The following is a 20,769-nucleotide window of genomic DNA, read 5'->3' as shown; positions in this document are numbered from 1 at the left end:
CCTCTAATGGACTGTTATAGACAAAACTATATACTCTGTAAAGCGCTGTGGCTGTGGAAATTGTTGGAGCTATATAAATACTAAAGAATAATAATAAAACAGTTGTGGTTAGGGCAAAGGGGGGCAGAGGTGTAACTTTAAGAGGAGCAGTCCCTTTGATATAGTCATACCTCCAAAACAGGTGTTGCTCTGGGTAGGAACACAAGGATGTTTTCAGACACAGGCAAACCAAGCAGAGAACTGGGGTGACATCTGCTGGAGGGGGCACCACATACAGTGGGATGCGAAAGTTTGGGCAACCTTGTTAATCGTCATGATTTTCCTGTATAAATCGTTGGTTGTTACGATAAAAAAATCTCAGTTAAATATATCATATCATACACACACAGTGATATTTGAGACATGAAATAAGGTTTATTGGATTTACAGAAAGTGTGCAATAATTGTTTAAACAAAATTAGACAGGTGCATACATTTGGGCACCACAAACAAAAAAAATGAAATCAATAATTAGTAGATCCTCCTTTTGCAGTAATTACAGCCTCTAAACACTTCCTGTAGGTTCCAATGAGAGTCTGGATTGTGGTTGAAGGTATTTTGGACCATTCCTCTTTCCAAAACAGCTCTAGTTCATTCAGGTTTGATGGCTTCCGAGCATGGACAGCTCTCTTTAGCTCTCACCACAGATTTTCAATTATATTCAGGTCTGGGGACTGAGATGGTCATTCCAGAATGTTGTACTTGTTCCTCTGCATGCATGCATGCCTTAGTGGATTTTGAGCAATGTTTAGGGACGTTGTCTTATTGAAAGATCCAGCCCTGGCGCAGCTTCAGCTTTGTCACAGATTCCTGGACATTGGTCTCCAGAATCTGCTGATACTGAGTGGAATCCATGCGTCCCTCAACTTTGACAAGATTCCCAGTCCCTGCACTGGCCACACAGCCCCACAGCATGATGGAACCACCACCATATTTTACTGTAGGTAGCAGGTGTTTTTCTTGGAATGCTGTGTTCTCTTTCCTCCATGCATAACGTCCCTTGTTATGCCCAAATAACTCAATTTTAGTTTCATCAGTCCACAGCACCTTATTCTAAAATGAAGCTGGTTTTTCCAAATGTGCTTTAGCATACTTCAAGCGGCTCTGTTTGTGCTGTGGGCTTCCTCTGTATCACTCTTGCATACAGCATCTCCTTGTGTAAAGTGCGCCAAATGGTTGAACGATGCACAGTGACTCCATCTTCAGCAAGATGATGTTGCAGGTCTTTGGTGCTAGTCTGTGGGTTGAGTCTGACTGTTCTCACCATTCGTCGCTTCTGTCTATCCGAGATTTTTCTTGGTCTGCCTCTTCGAGCTTTAACTTGAACTGAGCCTGTGGTCTTCCATTTCCTCAGTATGTTCCTAACTGTGGAAACAGACAGCTGAAATCTCTGAGACAGCTTTCCGTATCCTTTCCCTAAACCATGATGGTGAGCAATCTTTGTCTTCAGGTCATTTGAGAGTTGTTTTGAGACCCCCATGTTGCTACACTTCAGAGAAACTTAACCACTTCCCGACCGCCTAACGCACAGGGGCGGCCGGGAAGTGGAGCCCTGAAGGACCGGCTCACCCACAGAGGCGGCGGTCCTTCTAAGGGCATGGGCGGAGCGATCGCATCATCCGTGACGCGATCCTCCGCCGGCGCCTGTCACCGCTCGCCCGCCGCAACATCCCGCCGGCTATACGGAAGCGCCGGCGGGATGTTAACCCCGCGATCACCGCATACAAAGTGTATAATACAATTTGTAATGTTTACAAAGTGTATTATACAGGCTGCCTCCTGCCCTGGTGGTCCCAGTGTCCGAGGGACCACCAGGGCAGGCTGCAGCCACCCTAGTCTGCACCCAAGCACACTGATTTCATCCCCCCCCCTGCCACAGATCGCCCACAGCACCCATCAGACCCGCCCCCTGCCCACCCCCCAGAACCCTGTTTGCACCCAATCACCCCCCTAATCACCCATCAATCACTCCCTGTCACTATCTGTCAACGCTATTTTTTTTATTCCCCCCCCCCCCTGCTCCCTGCCCCCTCCTGATCACCCCCCACCCCTCAGATTCTCCCCAGACCACCCCCCCCCTGTTTACTGTATGCATCTATCCCCCTGATCACCTGTCAATCACCTGTCAATCACCCGTCAATCACCCCCTGTCACTGCCACCCATCAATCAGCCTCTAACCTGCCCCTTGCGGGCAATCTGATCACCCCCCCACACCAATAGATCGCCCGCAGATCCGACCTCCCAAATCCATTGTTTACATCTATTCTCTCCTCTAAACACCCACTAATTACCCATCAATCACCCCCTATCACCACCTTTTACCTAATCACCTCACTTTTACCTATCAGATCAGACCCTAATCTGCCCCTTGCGGGCACCCAATCACCCGCCCACACGCTCAGATTGCCCTCTGACCCCCCCTTATCAATTCACCAGTGCATTAATTACATCTGTCCTTCCCACCCATCACCCATCAATCACCCCCTGTCACTGCCACCCATCAATCACCCCCTGTCACTGCCACCCATCAATCACCCGCTGTCACTGCCACCCATCAATCAGCCCCTAACCTGCCCCTTGCGGGCAAACTGATCACCCACCCACACCAATAGATCGCCCGCAGATCCGACATCAGATCACCACCCAAGCGCAGTGTTTCCATCTATTCTCTACCCTAAACACCCACTAATTACCCATCAATCACCCCCTGTCACTGCTACCTATCAGATTAGACCCCTATCTGCCCCTAGGGCACTCAATCACCCGCCCACACCCTCAGAATGCCCTCAGACCCCAGCCCTGATCACCTCGCCAGTGCATTGCTTGCATCTATTCCCCCCTCTAATCACACCTTGAGACACCCATCAATCACCTCCTGTCACCCCCTAGCACACCTACCCATCAGATCAGGCCCCAATTTGCCCCGTGTGGGCTCCTGATCACTCGGCCAAACCCTCAGATCCCCCTCAGACCCCCTTCCGATCACCTCCCCAGTGCATTGATTGCATCTATTTTCCCCTCTAACCACCCCCTGAGACACCCATCAATCACCTCCTGTCACCCCCCTAGCACTCCTATCCATCAGATCAGGCCCAATACAACCTGTCATCTAAAAGGCCACCCTGCTTATGACCGGTTCCACAAAATTCGCCCCCTCATAGACTACCTGTCATCAAAATTTGCAGATGCTTATACCCCTGAACAGTCATTTTGAGACATTTGGTTTCCAGACTACTCACGGTTTTGGGCCTGTAAAATGCCAGGGCGGTATAGGAACCCCACAAGTGACCCCATTTTAGAAAAAAAGACACCCCAAGGTATTCTGTTAGGTGTATGACGAGTTCATAGAAGATTTTATTTTTTGTCAAAAGTTAGCGGAAATTAATTTTTATTGGTTTTTTTTCACAAAGTGTCATTTTTCACTAACTTGTGACAAAAAATAAAATCTTCTATGAACTCGCCATACACCTAACGGAATACCTTGGGGTGTCTTCTTTCTAAAATGGGGTCACTTGTGGGGTTCCTATACTGCCCTGGCATTTTAGGGGTCCTAAACCGCGAGGAGTAGTCTAGAAAACAAATGCTTCAAAATGACCTGTGAATAGGACGTTGGGCCCCTTAGCGCACCTAGGCTGCAAAAAAGTGTCACACATGTGGTACCGCCGTACTCAGGAAAAGTAGTATAATGTGTTTTGGGGTGTATTTTTACACATACCCATGCTGGGTGGGAGAAATTTCTATGTAAATGGACAATTGTGTGTAAAAAAATCAAACAATTGTCATTTACAGAGATATTTCTCCCACTTAGCATGGGTATGTGTAAAAATACACCCCAAAACGCATTATACTACTTCTCCTGAGTACGGCGGTACCACATGTGTGGCACTTTTTTACACCCTAAGTACGCTAAGGGGCCCAAAGTCCAATGAGTACCTTTAGGATTTCACAGGTCATTTTGCGACATTTGGTTTCAAGACTACTCCTCACGGTTTAGGGCCCCTAAAATGCCAGGGCAGTATAGGAACCCCACAAATGACCCCATTCTAGAAAGAAGACACCCAAAGGTATTCCGTACGGAGTATGGTGAGTTCATAGAAGATTTTATTTTTTGTCACAAGTTAGCGGAAAATGACACTTTGTGAAAAAAAACTATTAAAATCAATTTCCGCTAACTTGTGACAAAAAAATAAAAACTTCTATGAACTCACCATACTCCTAACGGAATACCTTGGGGTGTCTTCTTTCTAAAATGGGGTCATTAGTGGGGTTCCTATACTGCCCTGGCATTTTAGGGGCTCTAAACCGTGAGGAGTAGTCTTGAAACAAAAATGACCTGTGAAATCCTAAAGGTACTCATTGGACTTTGGGCCCCTTAGTGCAGTTAGGGTGCAAAAAAGTGCCACACATGTGGTATCGCCGTACTCGGGAGAAGTAGTATAATGTGTTTTGGGGTGTATTTTTACACATACCCATGCTGGGTGGGAGAAATACCTCTGTAAATGACAATCTTTTGATTTTTTTACACACAATTGTCCATTTACAGAGATATTTCTCCCACCCAGCATGGGTATGTGTAAAAATACACCCCAAAACACATTGTACTACTTCTCCCGAGTATGGCGATACCACATCTGTGGCACTTTTTTGCACCCTAACTGCGCTAAAGGGCCCAAAGTCCAATGAGTACCTTTAGGATTTCACAGGTCATTTTGAGAAATTTCGTTTCAAGACTACTCCTCACGGTTTAGGGCCCCTAAAATGCCAGGGCAGTATAGGAACCCCACAAATGACCCCATTTTAGAAAGAAGACACCCCAAGGTATTCCGTTAGTAGTATGGCGAGTTCATAGAAGATTTTATTTTTTGTCACAAGTTAGCGGAAATTGATTTTAATTGTGTTTTTTCACAAAGTGTCATTTTCCGCTAACTTTTGACAAAAAATAAAATCTTCTATGAACTCACCATACTCCTAACGGAATACCTTGGGGTGTCTTCTTTCTAAAATGGGGTCATTTGTGGGGTTCCTATACTGCCCTGGCATTTTAGGGGCCCTAAACCGTGAGGAGTAGTCTTGAAACGAAATTTCTCAAAATGACCTGTGAAATCCTAAAGGTACTCATTGGACTTTGGGCCCTTTAGCGCAGTTAGGGTGCAAAAAAGTGCCACACATGTGGTATCGCCGTACTCAGGAGAAGTAGTATAATGTGTTTTGTGGTGTATTTTTACACATACCCATGCTGAGTGGGAGAAAGATCTCTGTAAATGGACAATTGTGTGTAAAAAAAATTAACAAATTGTCATTTACAGAGATATTTCTCCCACCCAGCATGGGTATGTGTAAAAATTCACCCCAAAACACATTATACTACTTCTCCTGAGTACGGCAATACCACATGTGTGGCACTTTTTTGCAGCCTAACTGCGCTAAGGGGTCCAAAGTCCAATGAGCACCTTTAGGCTTTACAGGGGTGCTTACAATTTAGCACCCCCCAAAATGTCAGGACAGTAAACACACCCCACAAATGACCCCATTTTGGAAAGTAGACCCTTCAAGGTATTCAGAGAGGGGCATGGTGAGTCCGTGGCAGATTTCATTTTTTTTTGTCGCAAGTTAGAAGAAATGGAAACTTTTTTTTTTTTTTTCTCACAAAGTGTCATTTTCCGCTTACTTGTGACAAAAAATAATATCTTCTATGAACTCACTATGCCTCTCAGTGAATACTTTGGGATGTCTTCTTTCCAAAATAGGGTCATTTGGGGGGTATTTATACTATCCTGGAATTCTAGCCCCTCATGAAACATGACAGGGGGTCAGAAAAGTCAGAGATGCTTGAAAATGGGAAAATTCACTTTTTGCACCATAGTTTGTAAACGCTATAACTTTTACCCAAACCAATAAATATACACTGAATGGGTTTTTTTTTTAATCAAAAACATGTTTGTCCACATTTTTCGCGCTGCATGTATACAGAAATTTTACTTTATTTGAAAAATGTCAGCACAGAAAGTTAAAAATTTTTTTGCCAAAATTCATGTCTTTTTTGATGAATATAATAAAAAGTAAAAATCGCAGGAGCAATCAAATAGCACCAAAAGAAAGCTTTATTAGTGACAAGAAAAGGAGCCAAAATTAATTTAGGTGGTAGGTTGTATGAGCGAGCAATAAACCGTGAAAGCTGCAGTGGTCTGAATGGAAAAAAAGTGGCCGGTCCTTAAGGGGTAGAAAGCCCTAGGTCCTCAAGTGGTTAAAAGAGGAGGGAAACTTACAATTGACCCCCTTAAATACTCTTTCCCATAATTGGATTCACTTGTGTATATAGGTCAGGGGTCACTGAGCTTAAAAAGGCAATTTGAGTTCCAATAATTAGTTCTAAAGGTTTTGGAATCAATAAAAATGACAACAGTGTCCAAATGTATGCACCTGCCTAATTTTATTTAAACAATTATTGCACACTTTCTGTAAATCCAATAAACTTTATTTCACTTTTCAAATATCACTATCCTATATATATATATATATATATTTAACTGACATTTTTTTATAGTAACAACCAACGATTTATACATGAATATCATGACGATTAACAAGGTTGCTCAAACTTTCACATCCCCCTGTGTATTGTAACCTGTAAACCAAGTGCATCAACAAAGAGATATCGAAAAAACAAACCTGAGGGTTTACAATGCGCATAGTTATATCTAATAAATCGCAAAAAAAATCCATTGGACAGGCAAATACAAAAAGAAATACATCACGGTAATATCACTGAACTCAGCCTGAAATGCATTTCGTTACCATGAAGGGTCACTTCTTCAAAGGCGTGTAGTAATGGTGCAGATGTCCATGACTGAATAGAGACATCTATAGATGCCTCCATGTGGGTATTGGAAAAATATCCACCTCATTACAGTACTTTCAAAAGGACTATTCCATAGGGTAAGTACCCGAGGGGTAACACTATCCACAAACAATGTTGCAGAGACGTGGTTATCATAAGGATGGTCTATATGATTAGTAGATAAAACCCCCAAAAAACGAAAGTGTTCAAAATAATTGAAAAGGAAGGTAAGAATAGGCTTACCTTACTGACTTCACTGAACATATAATTCCAACTTTTATTTTGCACAAAAATGACAACGCGTTTCTCAGCTTACAGACACTTCCTCAGGTCAGTAAACTGTGCCGGGTTCGTAGTAGTAAACAGCTTTGAGTGCTCAGGGGGCCCAGCTGCCCCTTCTTCTGACCCTTCTCCAATCTTAGATTACCAGAAGGAGAAGCTAAAGCTACTACCGTGCATAGAGACCCATTTCATCGCAATCCATCTCTGGCTCCGCCCATAGGTACACCACTGGAGTGATACCTTTATTCAGGCGTTTGAAGTAGAGTTCTTTTTCAACGTCACATAAGCTGGAGCAAGTATCCTTGGGGCAGAGCAACACAAACCTTTGTAGGGAACACCCCCGGCATTCAGTAGTTTCTACGCCACCTCTGGCTTGTCAGTCACGCAGCGATATTGCAGACTTGATTAAATATTATGTCTTACAGCAGATATTTTGTATCTGGATATATTAGTATGGATGTGCAAATGACCACCTTAATTTCCTGCTGCTCTGAAAGTAACAGATGAAAATCCTTTGTTTCTTTATACTGGTGCAGTTTAAAGTAGCCTCCTGCACTCCGACCAAAAACAATATTCTGAGAGTACACCTCGTATAGATTCTGCCATGAGGAACATAATTACAAATGGCAAACGGCGCTGCCTAATAATTGGTTCCGGAAGGCACTAACCTGCCTCAGCCAGGTCCACCAGACTACAGAAATCTATTTTATCTTATGAATATCAATGTATGTCTTGTCTCATTTAGGAAAGTCCACGGTTTTGTGTACTGCAGATGGAAAAATAATAATTCTTTATGATCTGTGGAATATTATCACCGAGGAAAGATTGAGGCAAACTGGGACACTGGGAAAAAAAGAATGTGAGGTCCTTCATATTTTTAAAGAGGAACTCTAACCAAGGATTGAACTTCATCCCAATCAGTAGCTTATACCCCTTGTGCCATGAGAAATCTTTACCTTTTCTCAAATAGATCATCACTCAGGGGGTCTGTATGGCTTTCGGTGAAACCCCTCCCACAGTGTAATGCCAGGACCTAGCTCCTGACAGTTTCCTGTCTGTGAACTTTGTTATATTGTGGGAAATAACTGTTTTCAACTGCCAAGCAACCAGTATCTCCCTCTGTGCATATTTATAGCTATAAAAAAACAACAATCTTTTAGCCTTTCACGTTGCTAGTGAGTGGGGTTATAGATAATGGCAGTTGGTGCTGTCTGTTTTATTTTTCTGTCTGCCAGTAGTAAAGATGATTACGTGCAGGTGTATATGTATATCTATAAAAAAAAAAATCTTTTAGCCTATCACATTGTTAGGGGGTGTGGTTATAGATAATGGCAGTTGGCGTCTGTTTCTTTTTCATGTCTGCTATTAGTAAAGATGATTACTGTGCAGGCTGATTGTGGATCAAACAATATTAACAAATTACATGGTGAATATCAATCATTTCTTGATGTATTTTTTAAAGGACCACTATCCCGATAAAAGTAGGCATTTAAAATCTGACAGAACCGACAGGTTTTGGGACAGTCCATCTCCTCATGGGGGATTCTTAGAGTTTTCTTTGTTTTCAACAGTATTTCCTGAACAGCAGTTGTAAAGTATAACTGACATAAGTGATTAGGGAGGAGGCTGGCTAGTATATTACTATTTTGGCAGTTAAACTGCTGTTCAGGAAATGCTGTTGAAAACAAAGAAAACCCTGAGAATCCTCCATGAGGAGATGGACTGGCCCAAAACCTGTCGGTTCTGTCAGATTTTATCTGCCTACTTTTTTTGTGATAGTGGGGCTTTAACTTCTAGCTTTGCAATGTAGTGTTTTATTTTTTCCCCCTTTTCGCTTAAAGAGGAACTCCAGTGACAATAATGTAATAAAAAAGTGCTTCATTTTTACAATAATTATGTATAAATGATTTAGTCAGTGTTTACCCATTGTAAAATCTGTCCTCTCCCCGACTTACATTCTGACATATATCACATGGTGACACTTTTACTGCTGGCAGGTGATGTAGCTGCTACTTGCTTTTTTGGCAGTTGGAAACAGCTGTAAACAGCTATTTCCCACAATGCAACAAGGTTCACAGACAGGAAACTGCCAGGATTACCACGGCCCTCAGAGTTTCTTGTGGGAGGGGTTCCACCATAATATCATCCATACAGAGCCCCCTGATGATCCGTTTGTGAAAAAGAAAAGATTTCTCATGTAAAAGGGGGTATCAGCTACTGATTGGGATGAAGTTCAATTCTTGGTCACGGTTTCTCTTTAAGTTCCTCTTTAATAATGTACCAAAGTTATTGTAACCTCTGCAGCTCCTCACTTAGAGGCCCATAAGAAGCTTGGGCGCGGGCACAGGGCGGCTGCAGGGGGCTTGTAGAAGCCCCAGGTAAGTTAAATTCCTTTTTTTTTTTCGTATGTTAAGGTTCACTTTAAAGAGAACCTGAACTGAAAATAAAAAGTCAAAATAACCATACATAGGTCATCCTTACCTCTCTCTTTCTCCTCTCCTGCGTCCTGTTTGTCCACTGTGATCGATGGAATTCTCCATCCTCCATTTTAAAAATGGCCACTACCCCATAACAGTTTCCTGGTCAGCGCACTGTTCAACTGTTATATCGCCCACTTGAGCCATAGGGAAACATGGACATTACCTTGCACATTCAGTTGTAACTGACAGCTTCTGATATATAACTGACAGCAACTGGTATATTTAAGTTCTAACAAAATTTTGTCAGAACTGGAAGGGATCACTATAAGAAGAAAATGGTGAGCTTCTGAGCGGAACAGACGGTGAGGTTAGTATGTAATATTCATTTGCAGCTAACAAGTTTTGTGGGTCTCCACCCACTTCCTCAGGCCAAATCGATTGCCACGTTATGTTCTGAGCCGGAATAGAGCGCCTTATTCCTGGCTCTGACCATAGCGCGGCAGAGGAAGTGGGCGGAGACCCAGGAAACGCATTATCAGTGCTATTAAAGATTGTTAATTTATTTTTTCATTGAGGTAAGCCACCTCAAACCTTATTTATTTGATAGATTTTAAGTCATTTTATTATCCTTTGGGCGTCTTTTCATCCTATTTGTGTTCTTCAAGGACAATATCTGTAGAATTCATTGATCGCCACTTCTGTCTTTATGATATTTGATAGACGTCGAGAGTACAGCTTGAAGTAATAATAAGTTATACCTTTCCCTGGGCATCAGTTGGCTTCCCTGATTTTTGTTGCACTTTTATGACATTGTAATGAGGCCTCTCAGTGATGTCAAAACAAAGTGTGAGCAGAAGGAATGTAAATGAGGAGAAATCACTTTCCAGCTTTCAACTCTTCCAGGCCATAAACTTTTAATGCATCAATTTATATTAAGATTTTCATAGAAATCCAAACTCAAATAAAATGTCCTACAATTTTGCCCGCGTGTAAAAATTATAACTTCTGCTTCTTAAAGCTTATTGGTAGAGAAATCCCACAAAGGCCAATTCTCATTTTTCATTACCAATCCCCTAAGTGAAATTTAAATTAAATCCAAATTGCACATTAATGTCCATGCCCCATCATTGGCGGAGCATAAACTGAAAATTCCACTTTTGCTTAAAAAAAAGTCAATTTTCAGTGTGCTTAAAAAATATAAATTGCAACCAAATTTGCATCCAGCTACAAAAAACAATTGCCTCTATAGCTGAATAATTAGAGTGCTCCTGTGCTTATTTTGTGAACTAATGCAAAGTGCATTAAAAACCCATTACAGTGACCATTACCACATAATTCAATGAGCGATATCAGTGTTGTTTAAAATGCAAGGAAGGTTTATTCAATAAAGACCATAGAACTACGGTAATTAGGGAAAAATGGTTAATCACATCTTCTCCTGAACAAGAGGGATCCAATTCAAACCCCCATGTAAGCACATTAATGCAATTTTCTGACAGATTTACTGTCAGATTGACTACTTCCGACATGTCTGGTTTGATTTCCGATCGATTTTCCATAGGGGTGAACGGAAAATAAATCGGAAATTAGATTGGACATGTTGGAAATAGTCGATCTGACAGTAAATCTGTCAGAAAATTGCATTGTACCTAGCATAAGTGCTAGTCCAAAGGTGTCACCAGACAAAATGCCTCCATCAGATGCTACTACCGCTGGTCCCAGTTCTCCTCTTCTTTACTTTTCTAGTGTCTTGATGCCCAGTACCACTATGACAGTGGTGTAGGTCTTCTAGCCATGTTTTCCAAAATAAGTGCAAAGTTCTGCTCTTTAACGTTTCCATACGAAGTTAAGAGAGCCAAACTAATTGCTAGAGCTGCTACCTGCATACTATTTTTAAGACCAGAAGATGCTGGGCAGATGGACAACGGTGGACAGGGACACTGTCCAAACACCTTTTAACAATGTTGAGTTAGGAGACCAAGGACCTTATCAGCAGCCTTCCTGCTGAGGTATTTATTTTTCTCCCTAAAGGCTACTTTTTAAGCCTACTGTTCTGCTTAAACATATTTGCTTAGGCAAAAGCAACAGGAAAGGGTTACAACAGCAACAAATCAAAGATTCTTTCATTTGTCAGACTAGTCTATCATAGTTCTTTGCAAGATGCCAGTGACGCAAATCTGTCATACAAGAAACCGAGTAAATGATGGAAAATCAAACAAAAAATAGAATTCCTGTCTCAGAAATGGAATAGTACAGATTTCAGTGTGGCCAGGCTGAAATTCAATAGCCTACTATTATTAGATCCCGCAAGAGTTGTCCAAAAACCAATGTTCCGAAGTTCTGTGCTATGCTATGTGAACCTAAAGCTGGCCATAATCTTGAATCTTTGGTCTGCTGCTTGTAGGTCAGTAAACTAAGCACCTTTAGCCAATCTACCATCTGCAGACTAGTCTGTAGGGCAGTACCTGTAAAAGACAAGCAAATTAACTCTGCTTCAACCAATAAACTTTGGGTGAAGATGCTGCAGTGAATCTGTTGTTGGGCGATGTTGTCGTAGATATGCAACACTATCATGATGAGTGGCTAAATCTATCCTGTTGCCTCATATTTTTCACGGAGGAAGGTTGGGTTTTAAAAGGGGGCATATTTAAAGCAAACATGGAGCGAAAAATAAACTTATGATATAATGAATTGCATGTGTAGTACAGCTAAGAAATAGAACATTAGTGTAACGATCGGTATCAGCATGCAGAGAGAATCTGATTATTGGTGATCTGCAGTATCACCAAGAATGCAGATATATACCCGATTATTGATGATCTGCAATATCACCGATAATCCGATATATTGCTAACCTCTGGGCACCAGCAAAAGAACACAATAAAGACAGTAATATAAATCACAGAAGTGTGGAAATATCCACCACACGGCAATTCCTCAGAGGTGTGGTTACCTCTGAATGGGAACCCCGTGCGTGAGATCCTCTAACCAGGCAGAGTAAGGAATCTCGACCCCTAGCAGTAATCGTCTGCTTGGGACAGGCGTCTCGGAGAGGCAAGCCTCAGAGATAACCCTCCAGTGGGAGACGTTCCACTGAAGGGAGAATGGTCAGACAGGCAGAGGTTCAGCAACAGAGATGGCAGATAAAGTACAAAGACAGAAGGCCAATTTCGGTATCCAAGGCAAGCAGGGTCTGGCGACGGTATATCAGATATGCGAGGTGCCGAATCAGAAGACAGAGGAGTAGTCAGAAAAGCAATAAGTCATAACAGATATCAAACAATGCCTAGTCTGAGTGCGAGGTCCTTGGTCTCAGCACCCTGGAACTAGTCTGAATAATAACACAGATAACAGTACAAGTAAACTGGCCAAGTGTGAATTCCCAGGTCCATCTGGTTCTAACACACTGTAGGATCTGACTAAAGGTCTGAGTGCTTCCACGTAGTGATCGCAACGGCAGACAACCAGCAACTGACAAGCAAGCTGTATATATAGTTGCAGGACTCTGCCGCCCCGCCCGAACCACTCAGCCAATCAGGAGTCCAGCAGGAATCAGCTGATCATCCTGATCAGCTGACACATCTCCTGCTGGCATAAAGGTCCTGACTTCTGGCGCGAGCGCATGTAGCCCTAAACCTGTGTGAACTAACAGGCTCAGCCACACCAGCTGCACGCTGCTGCGTGCAAACCGCCGCGCTGGACGCAGAATCAGCTGCCTGACTGTTGTTGCATGTGGCGGCTTTTCCGCGTTCCGCTCTGCCGGCAGACACACGCTTCCGCGTGCAAACCGCCGCACTGGACGCGGAATCAGCCGCCTGCTCAGTAGTACTCGCGGCGGCTTTTCCGCGATCTCTCACAATTAGTAGCAAAGAAAAAAATCTCAGTTGCTATCTATGCAAAAGAGCTCCTCTGAGCTGTTCGATCCACTGAGTTGAATACACTCCTGTTTTCTGAAGCACTTAAACAGCCAAGAAACGGTGAGAGACATCTACTAATGTTCTATTCATTACCCGTACTACACATACAATTCATTATATCATACAGTGGGGTTTTTTTTTCGCTTCAGGTTTGCTTTACAAATGTTTTGTTTTTACTTCTACTCTGCAATCCACAGCTCTTATATGGGCAATCTTTGATTCATTGTGGAAGGACAGACAACTAATTTGGGTGCCGGAAACCACCACTAGTAGAATATCGGTAAAATTACCAATATTCTACTATTAGGATCTACGTAATTATGATAGTAGAATATTGGTACTCACCTAACCTGACCCCCTTCTTACTTGAACTCTATCGATGCCCAACCCTAGCTGACCCCCCCCCCTACCCGAACCGGCCCCAATCCCTGACATTAACCACACCACCTTCGGCGTCGTTTGCATTTTGTCAGAGGCGTTGGGGATGTTTGGCTAACACCATGAGTTTGGTACTTATAGCCGATGGCCCTGGCACTCGCTATTTTATCAGGCACTCAAAATTCCAGTCATAGCTGCAAATTGCGGCTATTAACATGGGCGACCATGGCAATGCCCAAACCTCCCTGGCACCTCACGCACTGAAATTACCTACTTTGCAGACAACTGCCTTGCACTGCTGGCCAGCAAGGTAATAGGGGAACGGAGTATCGAGAAAATGCCAGCTTGTGCCTGTCCAGGAGGAGGCCTGAGTGTGTCTGCGATACTGCGCAGGCACAGTACGGCCATGTTTCCGGTGTCCATGGTCTGGAGGGGCTTGATGGAAGACAACAAGGGAAGCCAACAGAGGACCCCTCTCCCAAGGTAAGCATCTCATTTTTGTTTTTATAATTATCACAGGTTTGCTTTACGTAGGGCATTGTATATAGGAGCTGGAGAGGGAATTCTTACAGTAGACAGAAGTCACTGAAGAGTTGAAAAAAGAGGAATAGGATACATTCTGCAATTTTTCTTCTCTAGATCATGTAGAGACCTCAACATCATTATTGTGTATTTATACAGCGCTGACACCTTCCGCAGGGCTTTACCTACTGTAGGGCTGGTTCAGACGGACGTTTGGAGGCGTCGCGTTCGTTGGCGTTGCGTTCGTGATGCGTTCAGGCTTTCAGCAGCGTTCGCATTGCGTTCGGATGCGGTCGCGTTTTTTCTTCCCCTAGAGGGACATTACCCGTCGCGGTTAACCGCCCCTGGAAGCAACATGTAGCTTCCAGGGGCTCCTTGAAAGCCAGTGAAAATCGGGACCCGAACGCCGCGTTTGTGCAAACGCGCGTAAAAGCTTGGTGCAAACGCTCCCATTCACTTGAATGGGAGCGTTTAACGCCAAGCCCCGAACGCTGGCAGTAAACGCTCTGCAAACGTCCGTCTGAACCAGCCCTTACATAGTCACATCACAAACTCATATAAGTTACCTTTAAATATTTAACAAGTTTCTGGATATGCCAATACTCAGTGGGGAGGTCCATGTTCCCCTCCTGCCGCCGCTCCGGCTGCTCCTCATCTTCTTCACTCTCTGTAGAACTTTCACTAAACTCTTCTGATTTTGCTCCAGGTGTTTTGCTACAGATAAAATGGACAGGACTATATTTAGAACCATTTAAATTGTATAGCAAAAAAAAAGTTACATAGCTTGAACGAATGTCTGGCACAAAACTTGTTACAGGCCTTCTCGAATGTTTCACATTGCTAACTTTGAAACGTCTGACAGGGAATTAATAGAAAGAGTTGTAATGGCAAAGCCATACATTTGACTAGACATGAGGATTCAGAGGGAGAAGTCAAGCTATTAGTCTGGTGTCAAGATAACAAGTGTGTTTCTGATAGGCAGCGGCGCCCCCGTGCATGCTGGGAACAGAGACAGATGTAGCTGTCAGGAAGCTATCTTGTAGAAATTCTTCAGCAACCTTACAGTAGTTCACTTACACCTGAGATCATGTGTATTGAGTTTTATTACTCCCAACTGCGATCGTACCAGTAAAACATATAGTACAAGATAAAAACACACAATTAACCTGCTGTAGTCATGTTTTAACAGCCTTTCCCTGGCAAAAATGGTGTCTTAGTACTGCACAGGCACATTTAGTAGTTGAGCTATTTCTGATCTGTGCATCAGCTGCTTGGATAATTGATATAAAAAAAATCACTTTTAAAATGCTTGGTTAGGTGGTTTTTCAGGGTCTATGGCTCAAAGTATTAGAGACTTTGCTGACAATATTCTTATGACCCTGCAGCAACCCCACATGTCTGTGCCAGCCCTACTAAACTTATTAACGAGGTTTGGCGATGTCTCCGGCCTTAAAATTAACATTCAAAAATCTGAAGCCATATTTTGTAACACTGCACATTTAGAGGAGATGCGCATCATGTCCACCTTTGGATTCCAACTTCAGCCGCACTACCTCCGATACCTATGGGTACATATTTGTAACAGGAATGAGGACCTCTATGAGTGGAATTACACCCAAACATTACCGCTTTTAATCCGAGATCCATACTCCCTATCCTGGTTAGGTAGGATCTCAGCAGTCAAAATGACGCTCCTCCCAAGGCTCATATACTTTTTTACAGTCCTGCCAATTCCAGTCCCTCGGAAAGACCTTGCTAGCCTAAAGAAATAAATCTTTTCATTTATCTGGGCCCGTCCAAGGATCCCAACTAAATGCATGCACTGGCATAAGTCAGAAGGTAGCCTTTCGGTACCAAACCTAGCCAAGTACAAAGTAGCTTCTCAGCTAGCCCAACTCCCCTTAATATTTTCAGACTCCTGGCCCCATACTCATGGCAACAGAGTTGCCAAGCGTATTTTGGACTCCGTGCTGTGTATCACTCCTGTTGTTTATTGCCTGAGGAAGCGGGATTTTGCCCGTGAAACGCGTTGCAACTTGTCTTTGGAGTATATAAATAAATGATTTATTACTTAAAGGGACTCCGAGCAGTGCAGAAACTATGGAAAGATGCATATCATTTTAAAGCTCTCTTTCTCCTCTTTCCAATGATATATAAATCGCCGCCCTACGCCTTTTAGTTTTCGCTATTTTCGCGATTGAAATTGCCGCGGCCGCGATTTCGATCGTGAAAATAGAGAAAACTAAAAGGCATAGGGCGAAGATTAAGGTGTCTTCAGAAAGAGGAGAAAGAGAGCTTTAAAATGATATCCATCAAGCCATAGTTATATTGTATTACACAGGGCAACTTTTTGTCAAAGTCAGCAGCTGCATGCAGCAGAATGGAGCTGCTGACACTGGGGAAAGTGTCGGCCTGTGTATTACAATATAACTATGGCTTGATGGATATCATTTTAAAGCTCTCTTTCTCCTCTTTCTGACGACACCTAAATCTTCGCCCTACGCCTTTTAGTTTTCTCTATTTTCGCGATCGAAATCGCGGTCGCGGCAATTTCAATCGCGAAAATAGCGAAAACTAAAAGACGTAGGGTGGTGGTTTATATATCATTGGAGAGAGGAGAAAGAGAGCTTTAAAATGATATGCATCTTTCCATAGTTTCTGCACTGCTCGGAGTCCCTTTAAATCGACAGTACCTGTGTCTGTTTTGGGTTGGCTGGTCCACCACCGCATCCCGAACGTTTTAAACGTTTTAGTGACTTTTATCCTACTGGCGCCTCTGTACAGCTCTACACATCAAGAATCCACCCTTGGTGGAAGGGTGGTACACCCTCTTTTTTTCCTCTATCCACAGAGAGCGACGTCTTAATCCTGAGTGGGGACAGGCTTGGTCTCCCCACCTGCCTTTTCAGTGGTTGCCTTGGAGGTAACCCTGGTTTGTAAGTACAATACTTACGTTTCATCATTATCATTCGCACTCCTCCAATACAAGCTACACTATATTGGGCTCTCGGTTTTCTACCTTTCATGGCAGGGCCTTATTTGGGCTTCTAACAAGGCACATAAAGCTGTCAAGCTATTGTCCCTAATAACTTTCCACTGATTGACTGTCTGGAGCAGGGTTTGGCTCAAATATTCATTCCGATCTCCCACTCAATTTTTGCATCTCTGGGGCAACCTGGACTTCCCTAGTGGACTGGACCCTTTGGCATTCCAGTGGTGGTCTTCCCATAGACTGAATAATTTACAAGATCTGATGGTTAATGATAAGACCCCCACACTCCTTCAGCAATGCACAACCTTCCAGGTTCCAGAAAGAGAGACTTATCGAGCATTACAGATATATCACTTCATTAGGTCAATAATACCTCATCCATTGGAAGTTCGCCCTTCCTGGTTTGAGTCAACATGTGCCCATGATCCACTCTGTAAAGGGCTAATTACCAAGCTCTACTCAGACCAAAACCATCCTCCCTCAGACTCCAAGCTCCCCTATATTTCCAAAAGGGGATGTGACTTGAGCTCAGAACCTGACCAGGACAACTGGGAAGAGGCCTTAGAAACACTGGCTAAAGGGAGTCTTTATAGCATCCACATTGAAGTCCCTCTTCGACTTCTTCATCACACCTATCTCACTCCTTAAAGACTGCACATCTTTGACAAGCTCTGTGTCTGATGGCTGCTTTAGAGGTTGCTATGGCCTGGGCTCTCTTGTCCATATAAGGTGGTCCTGCAGCAAAATATCCAACTTTTGGAACAAAATCATTCAACTCATTTCACAAACCCTGCAAAAACCTATATCCAAGGATCCCTGGTAGATTCTACTGGGTCATAACTCGACATCACTCGGACATCCAGAGAACAAGCTAATGCAACACATCCTGAATGCTGCCATGACACATATTATAGTATAGAGTCTTATCTGTTACAAATGTTAGTAAATGTGTAGACTCAACTATGGTATCTGAAAAAAAATCAATGCAAAATTAGCCAATAGACCTGAAATCTTCATAAAAACCTGGACACCTTGGTTGGATAGCAGGGGGTGTCCTTCCTTGAATCTTTTGGTCTAAACAATGGTCTTTAATAGCAATCAAACTCCTTGACCCTTACTGCCTTGCACCTAAGGTCAGTGGTAGTCGAAATTAACATTCAACAATGTTATCTTTTAAACTGTACTATATTGTTTGTATTTGATGGATGGCTGTCGATCATCTTATTTCTGCGCTGTTTACATATACTCTTTGCACATGTTTGTCAATGCCTGCTTTTCGTCCTCTTCTGAATAAAGAGATGTTTTCAAACTAAAAGTATTAGAGCAGAGCCGGGACAAGGTCCACCGTTAACAGAGGCTGAGCTGCCAAAGTGCACCCCCCCCCCCCCACACACCCCCACCCTGTGGCAATTGCGCATTCTCAAACTACAGACACAGCAGATCTTTAAGATCCTCAAAGACACTCGCACAAAGTACCACGATCGCTTGAACGTTCGATCAAGCTTGTCGACTAATGACACGTTAGGTGAGTACTTAGTTTAAAGAGACTCTGAAGTCTCCAAAATATGAGGTTTTTACTTTAAAAACTTCATTAACATTATTGCCCTTCTTAAATTGCTCCATCCCCACGGCTGAAAACACTCTAAACCACCCCAAACTCGCCCAACAAAATCCACAACTTTCTTGGTTGTGGATTTTGCTGCCGCCTCTATGCGTGTCAATCAGCGCATATCTCCACCTCTCTCTCACCCCTCTCAGTGAAGGAAGACTGAGAGGGGGCAGGGAAGAGGCGGCGATCCGGGCTGATTGACGCGCATAGAGGCAGAGTTGCAGCCAAATGCTCTGCCTCTATGCGGAAGGAGCCCGCAATGTACTCCAGAGCGTTTGGGGTAATTTTGGGTGTTTTCAGCCACGGGGTTGCGGCGATTTAAGAGGGGCAATTATGTTAACGAGGTTTTTAAGGTAAAAACCTCATTTTTTGGAGACTTCAAAGTCTCTTTAACCTCTTGACGACCAGCTAACGCCGATTGGCGTAAACTGGTTGTCTGCGGGTTTCCATGGAAACGGCCGCTCGTTCGAGTGGCCGTTCCATGTCAGTTCACGGAGGGTGTCTCTGTGAACTGCCTGCGAGCCTCCGATCGCGGCTCGCAGGCGAAATGTAAACACACGGGGAAGAAATCCCCAGTGTTTTCACTGCACGGCGCTGCAGCAGCGCCGTAAAGGAGATCGGCGATCCCCGGCCTCTGATAGGCCAGGGATCGCCGCCGTCTGATAGGCTGAAGCCTATCAGAGGCGGTACAGGACGTATCGCCGTCCTGTACCGCCCACAGAGCCAGGGAGAGGGAGGGAAGGAGAAGGAGGGGGGAATAGCGCTGCGGAGGGGGGCTTTGAGGAGCCCCCCACAAGGCACAGCAGAGCGGTGGCGATCAGACCCCCCCAGCAGGACATCCCCCTAGTGGGGAAAAGGGGGGGGAAGTCTGATCGCCCTGCCTGCAATACGATCTGTGCTGGGGGCTGAATAGCCCACCCAGCACAGATCATTAGGAAACCACTTGGTCGGCAAGTGGTTAAAGGATACATCTGACAAATTAAAAAAGAAACATGAGTCTTCCTCCAGCCCCTGAAAGCCTGTGTGTCCCTGGGCGCAGCTCCGCTCCCAGCCCATCTATTGTGGCTCCCTCTGTAGCAAATGCCGAACTGGCAGGTCAGCATCCATTCAGGGCCGGATTTGTGGGCAGGCCGAATAGGCACGGGACTAGGGCGGAGCTTGAAATGGGGCGGTGTTGCAGCCAGGAGATCAGTTGTTCCACAATCACCTTTCTGTGCAGGGACGTTCTGCTGCTGCTGCTGGAGTCTCTCCCATGCACAGCACACTGTGTGCACTGACCCATCCCGCCCCTCCCCTCTTACACTGGGTGGAGAGGCAGAGTGCCGAGTAGCAGAGCGGGAGATTTGATGATCAGCACCTGACCCCAACACGCTCAGACACTCAGTCATTGCCGCCCAGCTGCCTGCTGCACTCTGTCTCCTCAGAGACAATCCTTCCCCCCACCTCAGTAAACGAGTCACTACGCAGATAGACCTGGTAGTGTAGTGTTGCCTGGCTGACTGCAGCTTACTAGCTTAGTCTTTTTCATCTCCCATCCCATGTTCCCTGTCTTTCCTCTCCCATCCCATGTTCCCTGTCTTTTTCATATCCCATCCCATGTTCCCTGTCTTTTTCATATCCCATCCCATGTTCCCTGTCTTTTTCATCTCCCATCCCATGTTCCCTGTCTTTCCTCTCCCATCCCATGTTCCCTGTCTTTCCTCTCACCCTTCCCATGTTCCCTGTCCTTTCCTTTCCTCTCTCCCTTCCCATGTTCCCTGTCTTTTCCTCT

The 20,769-nt window shown here is 44.1% G+C and overlaps 1 protein-coding gene across 2 annotated transcripts in view; it reads right to left on the bottom strand.

The window, feature by feature from the left end:
* ODAD2 (outer dynein arm docking complex subunit 2) overlaps window positions 1-20,769 on the bottom strand; it is a 226,279-nt gene that overhangs the window by 163,942 nt on the left and 41,568 nt on the right. For both annotated transcript variants that reach the window (XM_068235726.1, XM_068235727.1), the window contains exon 10: window positions 14,964-15,111. In XM_068235726.1, the coding sequence (XP_068091827.1) occupies window positions 14,964-15,111 (148 nt within the window). The remainder of the gene's footprint in view (window positions 1-14,963; window positions 15,112-20,769) is intronic.

This window comes from Hyperolius riggenbachi, chromosome 5, assembly GCF_040937935.1.
Source record: "Hyperolius riggenbachi isolate aHypRig1 chromosome 5, aHypRig1.pri, whole genome shotgun sequence".
NCBI lineage: Eukaryota > Metazoa > Chordata > Amphibia > Anura > Hyperoliidae > Hyperolius > Hyperolius riggenbachi.
Note: the sequence above shows the minus strand (reverse complement) of the source record. Positions and strands in the feature narration are given on the sequence as shown.